The sequence below is a fragment of the Microcaecilia unicolor genome, chromosome 2 (genome assembly GCF_901765095.1).
Source record: "Microcaecilia unicolor chromosome 2, aMicUni1.1, whole genome shotgun sequence".
NCBI classification, from domain to species: Eukaryota; Metazoa; Chordata; class Amphibia; order Gymnophiona; family Siphonopidae; genus Microcaecilia; species Microcaecilia unicolor.
The window spans coordinates 542507734-542529515 of record NC_044032.1 but is presented as its reverse complement, the minus strand read 5'-3'; the positions used below and the strand labels follow the sequence as shown (position 1 = coordinate 542529515).

At 49.5% G+C, this 21782-nt stretch overlaps 1 protein-coding gene across 1 annotated transcript in view; it reads right to left on the bottom strand.

Moving 5' to 3' along the window:
* The window catches only part of UCHL1 (ubiquitin C-terminal hydrolase L1), a 95690-nt gene that overhangs the window by 44108 nt on the left and 29800 nt on the right, over positions 1-21782 (bottom strand). Inside the window, exon 4 of the mRNA XM_030192622.1 lies at positions 12397-12541. Coding sequence (XP_030048482.1) covers positions 12397-12541 — 145 coding nt within the window. The remainder of the gene's footprint in view (positions 1-12396; positions 12542-21782) is intronic.

Below are 21782 nucleotides of genomic sequence, written 5' to 3'. Positions count from 1 at the left end.
CAATCTCCACGGTTCTTCAGAGGACAACTCCAGAAGAGGGAAACTTATCTGGCGCAGCCAGAAGGAAGCAATCAGGATCATAGTTCTGTGGCCTTGCTTGAGTTTCAGCAAAGTCTTCCCTACTAGAGGTATGGGAGGATACGCATACAGAAAGCCTGCTCCCCAATTAAGAAGAAAGGCATCTGACGCTAGTCTGTCATGGGCCTGAAGTCTGAACAGAACTGAGGGACCTTGTGACTGATCTGAACGGCAAAAAGATCCACTGAGGGGGTGCCCCACACTGAAGATCTTGCAGGCTATGCCCATGTTCAAAGACCACTCGTGATGTTGCATTACTCTTCTCAGCATGTCGGCCAGACTGTTTACACCTGCCAGGTAAGTGGCTTGGACAATCATGCCATGACAGCATGCCCAAAGCCACATCTGAACAGCTTCCTGACAGAGGGTGAGATCCGGTGCCCCCCTGCTTGTATGTAGTACATCACAATCTGTTTGAATTAAGATGATTTGGTTGGAGAGCCATCTCAAAGCCTTTAGAGCATTCCAAATTGCTTATAGTTCCAGGAGGTTGATCTGACCCGTTTCCCAGAAGGACCAGGTTCCTTGAGTGTGAAGCCCATCTACATGAGCACCTCACCCTAGGAGGGATGTATCTGTCAGCACATTTTGTGGCTGAGGAATTTGGAATGGTCGTCCCATGGTCAAATTGGAGCAGGATTGTCCACCAATGGAGAATTAAAAACAAAAAAAAAAAACTGACAGTTGGATCACATCCTCCAGATCCCCCGTAGCTTGATACCACTGGGAAGCTGGGGTCCATTGAGCTGATATAGGTAGACATGCCATGGGAGTTACATGAACTGTGGGGGCCATGTGGTCCAAAAGTCATCTGCCAAGCTGTAATCTGCTGTAACCATGGACACCAGAAACAGGTTGTCTGCCCTTGGGTTGGGAAGATAAGCCCCGAGCCGTCTTCGTGTCCAGCAGTGCGCCAATAAATTCCAGTCTTTGAACAGGAGTGAAATGGGACTTGAAGTAATTTATTATGAATCCCAGTAGCTCTACCACCTGAATAGTCATTTGCATTGACTCCAGAGAACAGTTCTCAGAGGTGCTCTTCACCAGCTAATCGTCTAAATAAGGGAACACATGCACTCCCAGTCTGCGTAGCGACGCTACGACTACCGCAAGGCACTTTGTAAACACCCTGGGCGCAGACGCTAGTCTAAAAGGCAGTACATGGTACTGAAAGTGCTGTGCTCCCAGCCGGAATCAAAGATACCTCCTGTGAACTGGAAGTAGAGATGTGTGTATAAGCTTCCTTTAAGTCCAGAGAGCATAGCCAACTGTTCTTGAATCATGGTTAGAAGGGTGCCCAGGGAAACCATCCTGAACTTTTCTCAAACCAGAAATTTGTTCAGGTCCCTTAGATCTAGGATGGGACGCATCCCTCTTTTCTGCACAAGGAAGTATCTGAAAGAATCCCAGCCCTTCTTCCCCTGGCGGAACGGGTTTGACCGCTTGGGCTTTTAGAAGGGCGGAGAGTTCCTCTGCAAGTTTGGATTCCAGATTGAGAGTGTATCTTAACTGGACTATTTAAAAAAACCCACCAGAGGTTATGAGAGGCCATCTTTGGCAAAAAAACAACCTCCCCCCAACCGGCAAGTCGTCCGGTACAGACACTTTTAGAGAGAATGCTGAACTGGAGCCAGTCAAAAGCCCGTCCCTTGCTTTTGCTGGGGAGCAGCAGGGGCCTTAGGCGCACACTGTTGATAACGAGTGCACTGGGTGAGCCTGTGCAGGCTGCCAAGAAGCCGGAGTGTACCTACGCCTAGCATAGGAATAGGGAACACTCTTCCCTCCAAAAAACCTCCTAGTTGGAGGTTGTAGCAGAAGATGCCCATCAGGTGAGAATCCATAGCATCATTGTGCTTCTTGATCTGGTTAACAAGATCCTTTACTTTCTCACCAAAAACGTTATCCCCCGGTAAGGAACCTCCATCATTTGCTGCTGGACCAAATGATCCAGGTCAGACACAGCCATGAGAGTCTGCACATCACTGTACCCTGGGCAGCAATTCTGGATGCTACAGTGTCGAAAGCACCCCTGACCAGGAATTTACAGTATGCCTTCTGCTGCCTGACCACCTGGCAAAAAGGCTCAGCCTACTCCAGAGAGAGGGCAACCAAGCTAGACAGTTGCCTCAAAGTTCCACAAGTGGACGCTCGTGAAGTGCTGGTATGACTGAATTCGGGCAGCGCTTTGCAGCCTGATACATCTTCCTCCCAAGAGTCCAAGGTCCTAGCTTCTCTGCCTGGTGGTGCCGAGGCATAGTCTGTAGTACTCAGCTCTCGAGGGTAGAGTCTGCCACCATGGAATTCTGGGGTAACAGACAACCCAGGTTCACCGTGGATCAGATACTGGGATTCAGCTTTCTTTGGGATCATGGGGCCCGAAAGAGGGAACAACCAGTTCTGCATAAGGACTTCCTTCAGCACCTTATGTAGAGGAGCAGTCACAGCCTCTCTAGGTGAAGGATAGTCCATGACCTCAAGCATCTCAGCCCTGGGCTCATCCTCAACCTCCATAGGGAAAGGAATAGCCGTAGCCATTACCTGGACAAAAGATATAAAGGACCAACTCCAGGGGAGATATCTTTCTGGTGGAGGGGAATGTTCAGAGGGAACCCCACAGGGCTCATCAGAAGAAAAGTACCTTGGATCTTACTTCGATTCCCACGAACTCCTCAGTATCTGATAAAACCTCAGCACCATCAGTCTGCCTTGACACAGGACAGACGTCCTCGATGGCGATGTTGAGAGGCAGACGTCCACCTGGACTGTGGCGAAGCTTCTTCCATTGAAGAAGGGGAGTCGACCTGGGTGGCAGCTGACACTGATTCTGCAGGCATACCATGAGACAGTCTGCCTTGACACAGAGGATAAGACGTCCTCGATGGTGAGAAGCTGACACCCCCACCTGGACTGTGGCGAAGCTTCCTCCACCGACAAAGGGGAGTCGACCTGGGTGGCAGCCGAATGATGCTGCAGGCGGCACAGATGCTGGGGACCTCACTGCAGATGAAGGGCCAGATGCCGCTGCAGCAGTCACTACGGAAGGCACAAGCACCCCTGACACCAAAGCAGATTGGCACAGTAGTCATTCCAGCTTTAGAAGCAGGGCCAGGATGTGCTTGTCGAGAGCCACCATCCGAGAAGGCTGCGGGGTCGGTGGAACAACTGGTGGCAGAATCTGCCGAGGTTCGGGAGCAGGTACCAGGCTGCTAGGAGACCAAAGCATCAGCACTTGTACAGAGGGGGAGTGGTCCTCTCTGCACCAATGCTTCTTGGGTGCAGAGTCCCTCAATGCCCTGAAGCTCCTGGCACTGTGTGTCAAAGGAGATCAATGACTGCTTTGCCTTCGCTAGACACCGAGACTCCTCAGTACCGATGAGGACGTGGAATCCTCACCTCTTCTCGGGGCCAGGTCTGACGAATGTTGGTCCAAGGGGGCCTGCATAACAGGAGGCCTCAAAACAGGTGGAGACCCACTTGATGCGTCACTGCTCCCAGCGTGTCTTGGCCTCTCAGCAGCCATTACCTCTGCTCCTGACAATGCCTCCTTGATGTCGACGCCGCTGACCTCAGTACCGAAGTCGATGTCCCGGGCCGAGCCCCAAAGTTTCTCACTGGGCTTTCAGATACCAGAGTGTTTCTTCATACAAAAAGACAGACTACAAGCGGCTGGGCTATGGTCGGGCCCAAGGCACAGGACACACCACAAATGAATATCGGTACCCGAGATGGTCTGGTTACACTCAGTACAACGTTTGAAGCCACTGGGGGTCTAAATTGATATGGGATGAAAACGGCTTTGGCGAAATCAAACGACGCTATTGTGCCAAAAAAAAAAAGGGCACAAAAAGGGGAGAAACCCCAACCGCACAGCCGCATCGAAAAAATAAGAACTTAATTGAACAAAAAATAAAAGGAATTCTCTTTAACAAGGTAAACAAAAAAAAAACTCACGAGAACTTTTTCCCAGGCCTAAACAAGGAGCACAGGAGGAACCTGCCGCACCTCATCATGGAAAAAAAATAAACAGACACGTATGTGTGGTGCATGCGTGCCAGAAGACTGGCAAGACTAAATATTTTGCTCTTGCAAAACACTGATTCCCAGGCTGATGTCAACCCACATGTGACAAGCCTGCTTGTCCTCATAGAAAGAATGCTTGCTAGATAACCAACTGGTTAAGATGGAACAGACATCACTTTAGGAATGTAGGGTGTGTGCAGAACTACTCTTCTGAAATGTACACAAGGTAGATCTGCTACAATGACTTTAGTGATCACCCTGTGAGCTTAAGTGTGCCACCAACAAGACCTCCAGGTCAGGTACTTATTCCTGTCAACTGAAAATGGCTTAAAAAGGTCCTTTCATCAGCTGGGTGATGACAACATTCAGGTTCCATGACAAGTTGGAGGTTTGATAAAAAACTTTAGGCTGTACAAAGATGGGCACTAACTGTGCAAAGGTGAACCCTTGCAGAGTTGGTTTTTAGATTAGACTCAGGTGTAGGAGGTATTCAAGCAGGTTGTGTAAGGCATGTGAGAGATCTAAGGCCTCCATTTAGAAGTATAACACCTCTTGGTGGAATATTTCCTGGAAACTAGGACTCTGCATCCCTACAGCTGTCCAAGGGTGTCTCCAAATCCTATGCCCTCAACATCCAGGCCATGAGGGCCAGGGATTGAGATTAGGATGAACATATCCCTCACAAGGATTAGAAAGCAGTCCAGTCTTCATAGTTCCTTTAAGGCAGATATGGTGCAGTCAGGATCATGGTTCCTCAGTCTTGCTTGTGTTCCAGTTAAGCAAAATAAAGATATACAGTGGGGGAAATAAGTATTTGATCCCTTGCTGATTTTGTAAGTTTGCCCACTGACAAAGACATGAGCAGCCCATAATTGAAGGGTAGGTTATTGGTAACAGTGAGAGATAGCACATCACAAATTAAATCCGGAAAATCACATTGTGGAAAGTATATGAATTTATTTGCATTCTGCAGAGGGAAATAAGTATTTGATCCCTCTGGCAAACAAGACCTAATACTTGGTGGCAAAACCCTTGTTGGCAAGCACAGCGGTCAGACGTCTTCTGTAGTTGATGATGAGGTTTGCACACATGTCAGGAGGAATTTTGGTCCACTCCTCTTTGCAGATCATCTCTAAATCATTAAGAGTTCTGGGCTGTCGCTTGGCAACTCGCAGCTTCAGCTCCCTCCATAAGTTTTCAATGGGATTAAGGTCTGGTGACTGGCTAGGCCACTCCATGACCCTAATGTGCTTCTTCCTGAGCCACTCCTTTGTTGCCTTGGCTGTATGTTTTGGGTCATTGTCGTGCTGGAAGACCCAGCCACGACCCATTTTTAAGGCCCTGGCGGAGGGAAGGAGGTTGTCACTCAGAATTGTACGGTACATGGCCCCATCCATTCTCCCATTGATGCGGTGAAGTAGTCCTGTGCCCTTAGCAGAGAAACACCCCCAAAACATAACATTTCCACCTCCATGCTTGACAGTGGGGACGGTGTTCTTTGGGTCATAGGCAGCATTTCTCTTCCTCCAAACACGGCGAGTTGAGTTCATGCCAAAGAGCTCAATTTTTGTCTCATCTGACCACAGCACCTTCTCCCAATCACTCTCGGCATCATCCAGGTGTTCACTGGCAAACTTCAGACGGGCCGTCACATGTGCCTTCCGGAGCAGGGGGACCTTGCGGGCACTGCAGGATTGCAATCCGTTATGTCGTAATGTGTTACCAATGGTTTTCGTGGTGACAGTGGTCCCAGCTGCCTTGAGATCATTGACAAGTTCCCCCCTTGTAGTTGTAGGCTGATTTCTAACCTTCCTCATGATCAAGGATACCCCACGAGGTGAGATTTTGCGTGGAGCCCCAGATCTTTGTCGATTGACAGTCATTTTGTACTTCTTCCATTTTCTTACTATGGCACCAACAGTTGTCTCCTTCTTGCCCAGCGTCTTACTGATGGTTTTGTAGCCCATTCCAGCCTTGTGCAGGTGTATGATCTTGTCCCTGACATCCTTAGACAGCTCCTTGCTCTTGGCCATTTTGTAGAGGTTAGAGTCTGACTGATTCACTGAGTCTGTGGACAGGTGTCTTTCATACAGGTGACCATTGCCGACAGCTGTCTGTCATGCAGGTAACGAGTTGATTTGGAGCATCTACCTGGTCTGTAGGGGCCAGATCTCTTACTGGTTGGTGGGGGATCAAATACTTATTTCCCTCTGCAGAATGCAAATAAATTCATATACTTTCCACAATGTGATTTTCCGGATTTAGTTTGTGATGTGCTATCTCTCACTGTTACCAATAACCTACCCTTCAATTATGGGCTGCTCATGTCTTTGTCAGTGGGCAAACTTACAAAATCAGCAAGGGATCAAATACTTATTTCCCCCACTGTACCTATTAGAGGGACGACTAGGAGGAAAGCATTTGACAACAGCCATTTGTGCACCCCAAGTTTGGAGCAGTACTGATACCTTGAGTGACAGATCCACAGAGGGTGCCCAACTCTTGCAAGATCTTATGAGCAACACCCATGCTGAGAACCAATGCATGTGGCTGCATCAACTTGTTCAGCCTGTCCAGACTTGTCTTTCTCTGCCAGGTATGTGTCTTGGAGCATCATGATGTGATGTGGCCCATTGCCACACCCTGACTGCCTCTTGACATGAGGATTAGAATCCTGTACCCCATGCTTGATGCTGTATTAATCCAGAGAGACCAGCAGGCTCCCATGTACTATTCAGTTCAGCTGCTACTATCGCTAAAAGCCTTTAGAGTAGACCAGGTGAACTGGGTATGAAGCTCATCTACATGAGCTTACCACACCAGACTGGATGAATGTGGTCTGAACCTTCTGGGACAGATTAATTTGTAATGGGAGTACCAGGGTCAAATTGGACCACACACCCAACAGAGGAGCGACTTGGCTAATTCCAGGATGTCAGATTCCCTGTAGCTTGGCATCATTAAGAAGCAGAGGTCCATTGGGTGTTCCTGGAATGGAAGAATGCATTGGGAGCACTGTGGAGGTCATGTGGCCCATCAATTCAACATCTGATAAGCCATGACCTGCTGGCTGCTCTGAATAGAGTGGTGATGGCAACAAGGGTACCTGCCTGTACTGGAGACAGAGCTCCAATTTACTTTAACTGCTGAACAGTGCAGGTGGGACTTGGGTAGTTGATGCTGCAAGCTAGGTGAGGCACTTTGTAAACACTGGATGCAATATTGGTAGGGGTTTCCCCACCTAAATCTGAGATACTCCCAGGTCACATTAGTATCCAATCTGGGTAAGAATCCTTTAAATCCGAAGAGTATAGTCAACTGTTTGAATCATGGGAAGGTTTCTAGGGAAATCCTGAACTTTGACCAGCTGTTTGCTTAGATCTAGGATAGATGAAAGCTCCCTGTCTTTTGGGGAATAAGAATCTCTTCCCGATGGGTTTGACCACATGGGCCTTTAGAAGGGAGGAGAGTTCCTCTGTAAGTGCTTCCTGGTGCTAAGAGCTCAAGTTAACCATTGGTGAGCAATTTAGAAGTCTTGTTTGCCAATTGAGAGCATAACCCACTGGACTATTTGGAGAATTCATCTGTCTGATTATGGCCACTTGTAACCTCAAACTGCAGTTGCACCAAGGAGTGAAGCATTACAATATTCAGTTTTGTTCTCCATTTCTACCATTCTATTTGCTTTTAGCCACTGCTGCACATAGATACCCAAATCTTTTTTCTGGGTGGCGACACTCAGTGTGGAACCTTGCATCGTGTAGCAATAGTTTGGATTCATCTTCCTTAAATGCACCACTAAGTTTGCCGATGACATTTGTTCGAAGTTGTAAAGTTTCAAGAGGACCTTAGACGGGGCATCTAAATGGAATACATTTAATGCGAGCAAATGCAATCATCTCACCTGTTATTCCTGTGTCCAGATTTCATTTTAAAATGTTAAAGGAGCTGTTCTAGCACAGACCCCTAGGGACCCCCCCCCACCCCACTATTTACCATTCTCCATTCAGAAGATTAGCCATCCAGCCTTATTCTATTCTCTCAACTAGTTCCTAATCCACAAAATGACTTCACCCTTATCCCATGACTAATTCTCAGGAATTGTTCATGAGGTACTTTACCAAATGCCTTCTGAAAACCCAAATATGTAAATCACCAATCTTCACACTTTCAAAGAAATGTAGAACATGTGGACAGAGATAAGAGCCATGGATTTATAGGACAAAGCCAATTAGCCAACAGAAATGTATATGTTCAGTAATTTTAGTCTCCACCATTTTGTCCAGCACAAATGTTGGGCACACTATCCCAGGTCACCACTGGAACCTTTTAAAAACTAGAAGCAAAACAGTTTTCCCTGGAGGCCTATATAAATTTACATGTGACATTACCTGAGTGGTTTTCAGCCAAATTAAAGTCCTGTTTCCAGGCAGGGTCAAGTGACCCACACATCAGCATTCTCCAGCAACAAAGTTACCTGAAGGGACTGATTTGACTGAGAACCAGTTTCCAGGTGGGGTCATGTGACCCACAAACCAGTGTTCAACAAAATTACCCAAATGGTTTTCAACCAAATCAAAGTCCTGTTTCTGGGTGTGGCCACATGACCCATGCACCAGCATTCAACAAAGCAAATGCCCACCACTATTTAAAACTGCTTGCCAGCGGCACTCATGTCAGCGCCAGAAGGACTGCTCTCCTTCCATCCAGGTGCCAATGCGATTGTCTCCAGGCAGCCGAGATCCTGCTCCCCCATTGGCCCCCATGGTTCTGCAACCTCTGCCTCAGCTGACGCCAATCTTTCCCTGACAGCCCTCGAAGAGTGCATCTGGGCCTTGCTCCATGAGCTGTTGGATGGCCTTGTGCAACAATGTGCCTCAGGAGTGCTTGCACCTACCATAACTTCTGCTGCAGCCCCACAGCCTGTGGTGCAGCCCCGGTGTTGACTGCCACCCAGGCTGGTAACCCCTCATCTGGAGGGAGCTTTGCTGAGTCGAGGTGGGATCCAGTCTCAAGACCATGGTTCCTTGGCATCAAGGCAGGCTGTCTCAGACATCCCTTAGGGACATCTTGTCCAATACTGAGGAGTACTCATGGGAAGAGGATCCCAGGTACTTTCCCTCAGAGTCCTATGGACTCCCTCCAAGCCCTCCCCACCATCTGAAAGGAGAAACAGAGCACCTCTTTTCCATCCTTTGTGAAAAATGGCTGAGGCCATTCCACTTCCTCTGGAGGTGGAAGATGAGCCCAGGGCCAAGGTGCTCGATGTCCTGGACTATACATCTAAGGAGGCTGTGACTGCTCCTCTCCACAAAGTAAAGGCAGGCCTTGTATGGAACTGGGCTTCCCTCTGTTGGTCCTTGTGGTCCCCAAGAAGATTGACACCCAGTATCGGATCCACAGTGAGCCTGGATTTGTGCAGTCTTACCTCTGATTCCATGGTAGTGGACTCTGCTCTCAAAAGGGCCAGGAGTACTAGAGACTGTCTTGGCAACCCCAGGCAGAGAAGCTAGAACCCTGGATTCTTTTGGGAGAAAGATGCAACAGGCTTCTATGCTCATTTTTCGCAGTCATACCAGCTCTTCATGAGCGTGTACTTGTGAAACAGGCATGTCTGACTTGGGTCAATACACTCTCTGGAGCAGGCTGAGTTTTTTCACTGGTTGGTCAAGCAGAAGGTGTGTCGCAAGTTCTTGGCCAGGGGCACTTATGACACCATGTGGGATCCAGGATCTCTGCTCAAAGTATAGCAATGTGCAGACTCATGGCTGTGAGTTTCTGACTTAGAACACACTCCTCATCTAGGAGGTTTTTTGGTTAAGTTGCAGGGTGCTCCTACTACCCTAGATGTAAGTACACTCTGGCGGCCCCCGCCAGCCTGCTCAGGCTCAGCCCTAGCACACTCAATCACGTCAGTAGTGTGTGCCTAAGGCCCCTACTGCTCCCCAGCACAAGGGGTGAGCTTTTGACTGGCTCCAGAAGCATAGCTGCAGTCAAGTGTCCATCCTTAAAGACTTGCTGAGGGGGAGGGGGTAAAATTCTCAAAGATGGCCTATTGTAACCTCCAATCCGTGAGATTGAGCCCTCCCTAGCCCACAATGTAAAATGAACTGCTGGGGTAATACAGGAGGAAGTTTGGGGAGGGACCTGGTGCCTCGGTGTGACCCCACAGCTGATTTGTGTGCACTGCACTCGGTTACAAGATGCCAAAATACTCCAGGGTACAGAGGAGAATACAGAAAAGAAATCCTCTTTTTTTTTTTTTTTTAAGACTAAGGAAACTAAAAGGAAGTCCCAGAAAAGACTAAAGGGCTCACCTCCTTGCACCTGCTGGAGACTGAAAATACCAAGTCTAGGGTTAGGTGGCCAGGGCTCTTATTGGCTCTCTAGATTCCGTTCTCAGTCTCCACCTAGGAGTGCATAACCCAGTCAATTCCTGGACCTGTCTGGAGGTAAGGTAAAGAAGGGGTAAATGTGTCTGGCACTCCCAATCATTTTTATATGTTGGAACCTATGCACAGGGACCCTTAGAATACACAGAACAAGGAATCAAGTTAGAAACCAATTGAACTGGGAATCCCAGTGAGGAGTGGCCTAGTGGTTAGGGTGGTGGACTTTGGTCCTGGGGAACTGAGGAACTGAGTTCGATTCCCACCTCAGGCAGCTCCTTGTGACTCTGGGCAAGTCACTTAACCCTCCACTGCCCCATGTAAGCCGCATTGAGCCTGCCATGAGTGGGAAAGCGCGGGGTACAAATGTAAAACAAAAAAAAAACAAAAAAAAAAACTTGTCACCCTCCCTCTCACCCCTTCAACCATATTGTCACAGTTAAAACAAAGGAGCCAGGTCTGATCTAGTGGGTACCAAGATCTGCCAATAATGCTTATGTCCAGTGTTAAAACAGCACTTCTAAAGTTGGGAACTAGAGAGCAAAGCCAGTCTAAAAATAAAGAGGAGACTTACCATTTATAATCCCACATATACTTCAAGAGTTTGATGTGCCTTATATACAGCATCAAGATAGATTACTCCACAGCAACATAGAAAATTCCTGGCTAATTGGTTGCAAGTTTAACATTTTGCAAAATATTCAAATCCATATTTCTATCAGTAGAAAATTCCACCATTTTGCCACTTGGTAAAAAGCAAAACAAATGCATGAATTTATAAGCACTTACAAGGAAAATGCAGCACTAAAAAATCCCTTGCAGTGACAGAAGCATTATGTCCTGGTAAGTTGATCAGACCTTGCATATAAAGTAACATACCATATAATGTGGAACATTAACAAATGTTACATTGGCTGCCAGTTAAAGCCCGTTCTATTTACAAATTGGTGTAAGCTTGCTCATATTTAGATATTCTATAAAATAGACTGGGCTGCTGTATTTTGAGCTGATGGAATTCAAATAGAGAATAAATTATTCAGTGTTAATTGCTCAAATTTAGTTGCACACAACTCAGGACAGTGCCTAAATTTGAGTACCTTTAATCTGGGGGTTTGTGAAATGAGGGGGTAGGAAAGATGGCAATCTAAGAATTGTTTATAAGTAACTCCTAGAATCTTACTTTTAAAAACTAAGTTGTGTCAATTATAAAATAATTGGCTTATAGGACTATCAGAATTTACCATAGAGTTTCAATTTTAAAGACATGTTAGCCCATGATAAAGTATCCAGACCTCTTGATGGCCCCCAAAATACCACTGTCAAAAAAATAGGTGAAATCAGCAAAGATTGTACATTAAGCTCAGTTAATTTCTTCCACAAAAATATTAAATATTGGTGAAACTGGTGAACCCTGGGGACCACCACATTCAGTAACCTATCAGATGAGAAAAGTTACCAAATAACTGACCTACTTCCCAGGAAATCTGGTGACTCCCAAACAACTTAAATTGCTAAAATTGACCCATGGAACTTAAAAGCCCTTGACCATCAGTCTACAATACTGGCAAGCTTGAAAGTTTGGGCAAAAATCTATCCCCTGCCCTGTGCAGTTTATTTTGTTAGAGTAGCTCTGGCTTATAGTTCTTGCCTGTGCACTGAATGAAAAAAAAAAATGCTAGCTTGTCATGCAAGACCTAAAAACTACTATAATTTGTAGGACAAGAAAGCAGCCACCATTTGGTAGTCGCTATTTTGCTTTTATTTCCTTCTCTGAAGATGAAGGATCCAAAGCACAGCATTCTTTTAAAATTGAGATGGACAGCTGTGTGGGTTTGATGCTCTGAACAAATGAAAAAAAAAATTCTACACAGTACTGTCTGCTTTAACATAAGAAAATCTGGTCACTCACCAAGGTCCAGTTTGTTATTGGCTACTGCATGTATAATACCAACAGTCCCACAGGAGTTGCCAATTGTCTGCTTCATGAAGTAAATTTTAGGACTTGTTTCTTGCCCTTTAAGTTCTTCAATCTGCTTCTCTCTGAAACCTTCATGCTACAAGAGATGAATGGACATTTTCTGAAGACTAGAGCAATTCGTTAGATCATATTACCCGACACCACTGTCTAGATTTTTCTATGAAAGATTAAATGGAACTAAGGTTATCTAGGCCCTAGTGGTGCAGTAAACTAGTCTACCAGTAGCTAGACATCCCTGCTCTGCAACCAACATGGTTTAAGTACTAAAACCTTGCTTCATAATTCAAATTGGGTCTATATAGGTCTTAGGGCTCTTCTGAGGGGGTATTGAGTACTGGCACCTTTTCTATTGTCTGCTAAAATTGACCCATGGAACCTATTTTAAAAGGTGCTACACACCAATGGCCAGTTTTCAGTTTGAGGTTAGTTGTGGCCTCAGAATGTACAGAGCTTTTCTATGGGTGGCTGCATTAGTGAGTTGTGGGATGCTTGTGGGTTGGGGTAGGAGGGGGTTCTTATCTATGTAGAGATTGTTGCATGTGCTTTCAGTTTATATAAATGACTTTCTAACAATGGGCAATGGGACTTGATATACTGCCTCTCTGTGGTATTTTGCAACTACATTCAAAGTGGTTTACATATATACAGGTACTTATTTTGTACCTGGGGCAATGGATGGTTAAGAGACTTGCCCACAGTCACAAGGAGCTGCAGTGGGAATCGAACCCAGTTCCCCAGGATCAAAGTCCGCTGCACCAACCACTAGGCTACTCCTCCACTCCGGTGGTGGGAAAGAAGAGTTGAGGATGAATCAGTGTTGTATACTTGTATGATTACTAAAAATTACAGAAAACATTTCACAAAAAACCCACAAAGTTCAAGTGAACTTGACCAGTATATATATATTTTTTTTGGTTAGAAAAATGTGTACCAGTACTCAAATCTACTAACACATTGTATAAGCCACATTGAGCCTGCAAAGAGGTGGGAAAATGTGGGATACAAATGCAATAAATAAAGTGCTAGTCCACTCTTCAGGGGTGGGGTGATCACTGAGGGACCCACCCCACAACAGCCAGGCCCCCTGCAACCAGTCACAGAATCTGAGGCAGAATTATATACCTAAACCTGCAATTCCCCAACTCCCCCCTCTCCCCAAGAGCTCCCAAGTCATTAGTGTGATTTGAAAGAGAATCTATTAAGAACCTGGCTGAGTGCCATTGAAGATACTCTAAATATGCCCCCCCCCCCCCCCATACTGATAGGAATTACTTCTGGCATTTAGGGTTTTTAGGAATCCTTTGGGTCTAACAGTAAATTCCATAGCGTCCCACAGAGCAATCCAGAGACTGGTGGGTTGTGTCCCTCTGCCAGCAGGTGGAGATAGAGAACTTTTGGAGGCTCTATATGTGGTCATGTGCTGCCAGCCAAACCTCAGTATTCTATCTGGCAAGTGGATGGTCATAACTCTGCAGCTCTGGGATTGGGACTCCTCGGCCGTTCCCGCAGGATGAGCTGGTGCCCGGTGGGGTTGAGGGTTCACTAGGCTGAGCAGGGATAACTGGTGGGGCCAGGTCCCTCCCTTTCTCCCCCCTCCCGCTGGTCCTGGTGGACATGTGAGTGATAAGTCTCCTGAAAAAAAAAAAAGCAAGAGATTTTAAACACTTGTGTGGTAGAAAGCACTCACAGGAGCATGTGTCTGCTACAAGGCAAGGTAAAGGTCTTTGGCGGGATGGTGGCTTCCTCTGCTCTATTTCTTTTTTCTGGGCATCATGGCAGCCCCATCGGAGTCTGTCAAGTGCTGCTCCTGGTGTGTGAACCAGAGAGCAGTGTCAGGGGCGAGCGATTCCTGCCCCCGCGTTTCGCCGGGTCCGGGGGGGGGGGGAGCGCTCAGAACAGCTGGGTCCTGCAGCACCTTCTGTGGCCTCGGGGTGTCCGACTTCGCGGCCACCAGCGAATGAGTTTGGCGCCATTGCGCCTTTAAAAGGGTGAGCGGCAGCGGACTCCACGCCTGGAGCGAAGAGCTGGCGATCAGCTGGGGCTGGGACGCACATTGTAGGCGCCGGAGAAGCAGTGGTGATGGAACGCATGGTTTCCTGCGCGGAGGGCTGTCTGGCACCATTTTGGCTGAGGGGGACACTCTCCCAGGGCCTTCTTTGGTCGTGAATCAGCGGCAGGGACCCCTAGCTGCAGAAATAAGTCAGGTTGACAGGGAGGTGGAGCAAGCAGCTCCTTTTCCCCCTGAATTTGTTCTGTTACTTCACAGAGCTTTTTTGCTAAAGAGATCAGGAGGAGGGCCTGGGAGTTGGAAGGTTCTGGGAGAGCCTCTCAAGAGGATGTCTCCTTGTTTCCTTCCTCGTTGTCTAAAAGACCACGCATGGATTCACAGGAGTTGGACTCCGTGTCTGTGGCCACAGAAGTAAATGGCGGTAGTTTGTCAGAGGTTTCTTTTCTGACCCAGTCTGATTTTCAGGAGGGCGAGTCTCCATCCGAGGGGGCTGATGATCCGACAGCGGCATGTCTGTCCCACCAAGAGGAATTGGCGAACCTAGTTAGGGTCATGGAGGTTTCAAATATCTCAGTGCCGGACAGCAGTACCTCCTCCGCGGTAGTCCCATCTATTATGTCAGGGACTAAGCGGCCATCCTGACTTTTCACATTCATGATGCTATGAAGGTGCTCATTGCGGTGCAATGGGAGACACCAGAGGCAGGATTGCGGGTGGCAAGGGCCATGATGCGGTTATATCCGCTTCCAGAAGGGGAGGAGGATTTGCATTTGCCCATGGTGGATTCCTTGATCACAGCAGTGACAAAGAGGACTATGTTGCCGGTGGAAGGCGGGACGGCACTTAAGGACCCTCAGGATAGGAAGTTAAGTATTATGCATGCAGGCGGTCTGCGGGTCTTACGCAGCTAGAGCATGCCTTTCTTGGGTGCAGAAGGCATCCTCAGAGGAACTGGTGACGAATTTGCCTGCGCTTGAGGCTGCGCTGGCTTATTTGGCGGATTTGTTGTACGATATTCTTCGAGCATCGGCCAAGGAAGTGGCCCTCTCGGTAGTAGCTCGCCGATGGTTGTGGCTTCATCACTGGTTGGCAGACACGGCTTCTAAGTCTTGTCTGGCTCGGTTGCCTTTTCGAGGCAAACTTATGTTTGGCAAGGATTTGGATAAGATTGTGAAGGATCTGGGAGATTAAGGGCTGTCGTTTACAGGAAGATACGCCAAGATCGGCTTCTTGAGTGGGTTCATCTCGGGCTCTGTTTCGGGAGGCAAGGTGTTATCGCCTGGGCAGGTCGGTGGCCTTCTCTAAACCCCGTTTTCCTCAAAAGCAGCAGCCTTTTCAGGGAGAGCGCAGGCCAGGTGGCACGGCCTCTAGACCCGCTGTGGGGTCACGTACCGGGGCCTTTGTCCATCTTCCAGGGTTGATAGGGGGATGGATGTCCCTTTTTCTGGGAGAATGGACCAGGGTGACTTGAGACGAGTGGGTGTTGGAGGTAATAAGGGATGGTTACAAGCTGGAAATTGGTTTGAGATCTTGCAAGGAGATTCCACAAAAAAACTCTGAAACTCCCCCAAAAGAGGGCGGCGGTCAGAGACACACTGGACAATTTAATTCGCTTGGGAGCTGTGGTTCCCATTCCAGTCTCTCAGCGGGGTCTAGGCCATTATTCCATCTATTTCGTGGTCCCAAAGAAAGGAGGGCCTTTTCGTCTGGTCCTTGATCTCAAGGGTGTAAACAAGGCTCTGCAAGTGCGTCATTTTCGCATGGAAACTTCGCACTGTCATAGCCGCAGTTCAGCCCAGAGAGTTTTACATCTCGATCTCAAAGAGGCTTACTTGCACATTCCCATCTGGCCTCATCACAGGTTTCTGCGCTTTGAGGTGCTGGATCACTCAGTTCTAGGCGCTCCCATTCGGTCTAGCTACGGGCCCTTGGACGTTTTCCAAGATCATGGTGGTAGTCGCAGCATTTCTGCGACAAGAAGGGGTGCAAGTGCATCCTTATCTCGACTGGTTGATACGGGCTCCGTCTTTTCAGGACAGTGTTCAGGCGAACAAAGTAGTCAGTCTGCTGAGGTCGTTAAGATGGATCATCAGCTTGAAGAGTCATTTGGTTCCTGCTCAGTCCTTGGAGTACCTTGGGGTGCTATTCGACACCTGTGTGAGCAGTCTTTGCTAGACAACCGGAGGGTGAAGCTGCAGGCAGTCTTCTGCGCAGTTCAGCTCCCAAGACCTGGGACTATGTTCAGGTGTTGGGATCCATGGCAGCCTGGAGGTTGTTCCGTGGGCCAGGAGTCACATGAGGCTTCAGATATCCCTGTTGAGCCGCTGGTCTCCGGTGTCAGAGGATTATTCAGTCCAGTTATCTTGGGAACCTATGGTCCGGATGGAAATGCGTTGGTGGCTCCTGGCTGACAAGTTGAGCCGGGGGATGCCCCGGGCGGTGCTGGACTGGGTGGTGGTGACTACGGATGCCACTCTTTCAGGATGGGGAGCTCATTGTTGGGGGATCACGGCGCAGCATTCTTGGTCACTGGAAGCGGCTTCTTGGTCCATCAACTGGTTGGAGCTGAGAGCGGAATGGCTAGCATTGCAGGCCTTTCAGGCGGATCTGGCGGGGGAGACTGGTCCAGGTTCTCTCCGACAATGCGACAGCAGTAGCCAATGTCAATTGTCAGGGGAGCACCAGGAGTTTTCCTCTGGCCAAGGAGGCAACATGTCTATGCCAATGGGCGGAAGAACACTTAGCTCGGCTCTGGGAGGTGCACATAGCGGGGGCTCTGAACACCGAAGCAGATTTTCTGAGTCATATGTTGGATCCGGGGGAGTGGGAACTCTCCGCTCAGGCGTTTGCATTGATCACGAGCCGGTGGGGCATTCCGGCTATGGACCTGATGGCACAAGCGGACAATGCCAAAGTCTCGCCAGAGCCTCAGGGATGGATGCTCTTCTTTCAGCCTGGGCCTCGGACAGTTCTGTATGTTTTTCCACCGTGGCCCATGATAGGCAGGATATTGAGACGAGTGGCGACTCACCCAGGTCTGGAGCGGAGCTGACTGAAGACGCCTTAGATCTGCATACTATGGCCTGCAAGGCCAGTCCGCAGCCACCAAGATCAGACCTCCATGTGGCACCTTTGCATTGAGACTTGTGGCAAACGGGTCCCAAGAGAGGAATCCCCCAGCGATCTTATCAAGCAAAATAACTGCGGCCTGAGACCACTCCCACAGATCAAGTGCGCGACGGCTGAGAAAATCTGCCTGGACATTCGCGATCCCTGCTGAAAGAACCGACAAGTGACACTCCACCCAGGTCAGCCTTGCTGATTCCTCCTGCTGCAAAAGGCAACTTCTCATTCCTCCTTGACAATTGACACGAACCACCAAAGGTAAAATTATGTATCATACCTGATAATTTTCTTTCCATTAATCATAGCTGATCAATCCATAGACTGGTGGGTAGTGTCCATCTACCAGCAGGTGGAGATAGAGAGCAATCATTTTGCCTCCCTATATGTGGTCATGTGCTGCCAGAAACTCCTCAGTATGCCGATATCAAAGCTCCATCCGCAGGACTCAGCACTTAGAGAATTACACCCAGAAAGGGACGCTCTGCCCAGCTCACCACCGCCGAAACGGGGGAGGGGAATCAACCCAGCTCATCCCCGCAGAGCGGGGGAGGGACACCACACCTGCCGATGCGGGGAGGACCTGGCTTATCCTGCAACCGCAACCATGGGAGGAGCTGGCTGACCCTAACACCGCCGAAGCGGGAGGGATATAAGGCTGCCCTACTGCTGCACGAAGCAGGAGGGAGTGCCAGCAGAATTTAGATCTCAATCCAGCCCCTTAAAACGGAGGGGAGAGGAATGCAGCAGCTCACTAACAAAATCGTCTCAACTCCAGAAGAATTCAATTGAAAAAAACTTGACACGAAGACCTCCTGAACAGGAACTGAAGACTAAACTTGAACCTGAAATGCAACCAGAATATAAACAGTACAGATATTTGGGAGGGGCTATGGATTGATCAGCTATGATTAATGGAAAGAAAATTATCAGGTATGATACATAATTTTACCTTCCATATCATCATGCTGATCAATCCATAGACTGGTGGGATGTACCGAAGCAGTACTCACCCAGGGCGGGACATTGAAATCCCTGACCGCAACACTGAAGCTCCAAAGCGGGCCTCCGCCCGAGCCGCCAGTCAAGTGGTAATGACTGGAGAAGGTATGAGCCGATACCCAAGTTGCCGCCTTACAAATCTCTTCCAAGGAGACGGACCCCGGCCTCTGCCCTCGAGGCCGCCTGTGCTCTAGTGGAGTGAGCCTTCAGCTGGATAGGCGGCACCTTCCCCGCAGCCACATATGCCACTGCAATGGTTTCCTTGACCCATCGTGCCACTGTAGGCTTGGATGCCTGCAGACCCTTACGAGAACCTGCGAACAGCACAGATGACCCGACTTCCGGAAATCATTGGTTACTTCCAAGTATCTGATGACTCGTCTCACATCTAGATATTTGAGAGAGAGGAGTACTCCTCTGGGTAGTCCTCCCTACAAAAGGAGGGAAGACAGAGCTGCTGATTCACATGGAAATGAGAAAATCTTGGGCAGGAAGGAAGGCACCGTGCGAAGAGACACTCCTGCCTCCGTGAACTGCAGGAAGGGCTCGACATGATAGCGCCTGGAGCTCGGAAACTCATCTGGCTGACTGCTTTCAATGTCAGATCTTTCAGAGATGCCCTCGATAAGGGTTCAAAAGGTGGCTTCTGCAAAGCTCTTAGCACTAGATTGAGATTCCACGCAGGCACCACCGAGCGCAGAGGAGGGCGTAGGTGATTAACTCCCTTGAGAAAGCGCACCACATCTGGCTGCGAGGCCAGGGAAGCACCCTTCAGGCGACCCCTGAAGCAAGCCAGAGCCGCTACCTGGACTTTAAGGGAACTGAGCGACAGGCCTTTCTCCAGACCTTCTTGCAGGAACGCCAACACTGAAGAAATTGGAGCAGTGAAGGGAGAAAGAGCCCGCCTCACACCACGATGCAAAGGTACGCCAAACCCTGGCGTAAGCAGCAGAAGCAGAGTGCTTCCTCGCTCAGCATAGTAGCGATGACATTGTCTGAGAAGCCCTTCTTCCTCAGACGCTGCCGCTCAATAGCCAGGCCGTAAGACCAAAGGGGGAGGGATCCTCCATCACCACAGGACCCTGATGCAACAGGCCCCGCTCCGCTGGCAGCCGCAGAGGGTCGTCCACTGAGTGCCTGATCAAGTCCGCATACCAGGGACGTCTGGGCCAGTCCGGACCCACCAGGATTATCCGGCCCGGATGCTTTGCCACCCGGCCTAGCACCCTGCCCAACATGGGCCAGGGCAGGAACACAGAGGAGCTCCTGTGTTGGCCACTGTTGGAAAAGAGCATCTACTCCCAGAGATCGAGGGTCCCGTCCTCTGCTGAAAAAGCACGGCACTTGGCAATTGATCGATGACGCCATCAGATCTAGGCTCGGCTGGCCCCAGCGCTTCGTGATGTCCAAGAACGCCTGAGCAGATAGCTGCCACTCTCCGGGATCCAAGGTATGGCGACTGAGAAAGTCCGCCTTGACATTCATGACTCACGCAATGTGGGCCGCCGACAGCTGTTCCAGGTTCGCTTCCACCCACTGGCATAGATTCATGGCCTCCTTGGCTAGAGGGGCGCTCTTGGTACCTGCCTGGCGATTGACATAGGCCACAGCATTGTCTGACAGGACCCATACTGGCTTCGCCGCCAGTACCGGGAGAAACTCCAAAAGCGCCAACCGAATGGCTCTGAGTTCCAGGAGGTTGATAGACCACTTTGCCTCTGCAGGAGACCAGAGCCCCTGCGCTGTCCTTCCCAAGCAGTGGGCTCCCCAGCCCGTCAAAGAGGCGTCCGTCGTGACGACAACCCACTCCGGGGTCTAAAGAGGCATTCCTGCGGACAGCTTGTCTGGCCTCAGCCACCAGCTCAGCGCCTTGCGCACCACTGGATCCAAGGGAAGGCGCAAAGCGTAATCCTCTGACACTGGAGTCCATCACTGCAGTAGAGAGTGCTGTAGAGGTCTCATATGGGCCCTGGCCAGGGCACTACTTCCATTGTGTCCGTCAGAGCCCAACAGCTGCACATAGTCCCAAGCCCGAAGAGGAGAGGCTACTATGAACTGGTCCACCTGAGCCTGAAGCTTGACAATCTGATTGTCTGGCAGGAACACTCTGCCCACTTGGGTGTCGAAACGAACTCCCAGATACTCCAGGGACTGAGTCGGGCGCAGCTGGCTTTTCTCCCAGTTGATGATCCACCCCAGGGAGCTCAAAAGAGCAATCACCCGGTCTGAAGCTCTGCAGCACTCTGCGTAAGAGGGGGCTCGGATCAACCAGTCGTCCAGATAAGGATGGACTTGTACTCCTTCCTTGCGTAGGAAGGCCGCGATGACCACCATTACTTTGGAGAAGGTCCGCGGAGCAGTAGCCAACCCGAACGGGAGGGTTCTGAACTGGAAGTGTCGGCCCAGGACTGCAAAACGCAGAAAGCGTTGGAGGCCAGATGGGAATATGCAAGTAAGCTTCCTTGATGTCCAAGGATGCCAGGAACTCCCCTGCTGCTATAACAGAGCAGAGAGTCTCCATTCGGAAGTGCCGAACTTTCAAGGCCCGATTGACCCCTTTGAAGTCGCGGATAGACCGCACAGAACCTCCTTTCTTTGGTACCACAAAGTAAATGGAGTAACGTCCCATGCCAAGCTGATCTTCTGGCACCGGAACGACCGCATCCAGGCGGATCAGATTGTCCAAAGACTGCTGCACTGCCACAGCTTTGACCGGAGACTTGCAGGGAGAGTGCACAAATCCGTCTCTTAAGGGTCGGCAGAACTCTAGCTTGTAGCTGTCTCTGATGACTTCCAGCACCCAAGCGTCTGAAGTTACCCTGGTCCACTCACCCAGAAACGAGGATAGGCGTCCCCCCAATCTGCTCTGGGCCATGGACCAGGGCCCTGTCATTGCGTACGAGACCCTGGGGGAGGACCGGAGGACGCACCACCGGGACGGCGGTCTCTGCGAAAGGAATGCTGCTTGGGGGAGAAGTTCCTTTTGAAGGAAGAGGGGGCAGAGGAGCCCGACTTGCCCGGGCGATACCGACGGGCTTCCTGAAACCGTCCTTTGGAGGAACCGGGGCAGGCACCACTGGCCCGAGCCCTGACCTCCGGTAACCTCTTGCCCTTAGACGTGCCGAGATCGGTCACAATCTTGTCCAGCTCGACCCCAAAGAGCAGCTTGCCTTTAAAAGGCAAC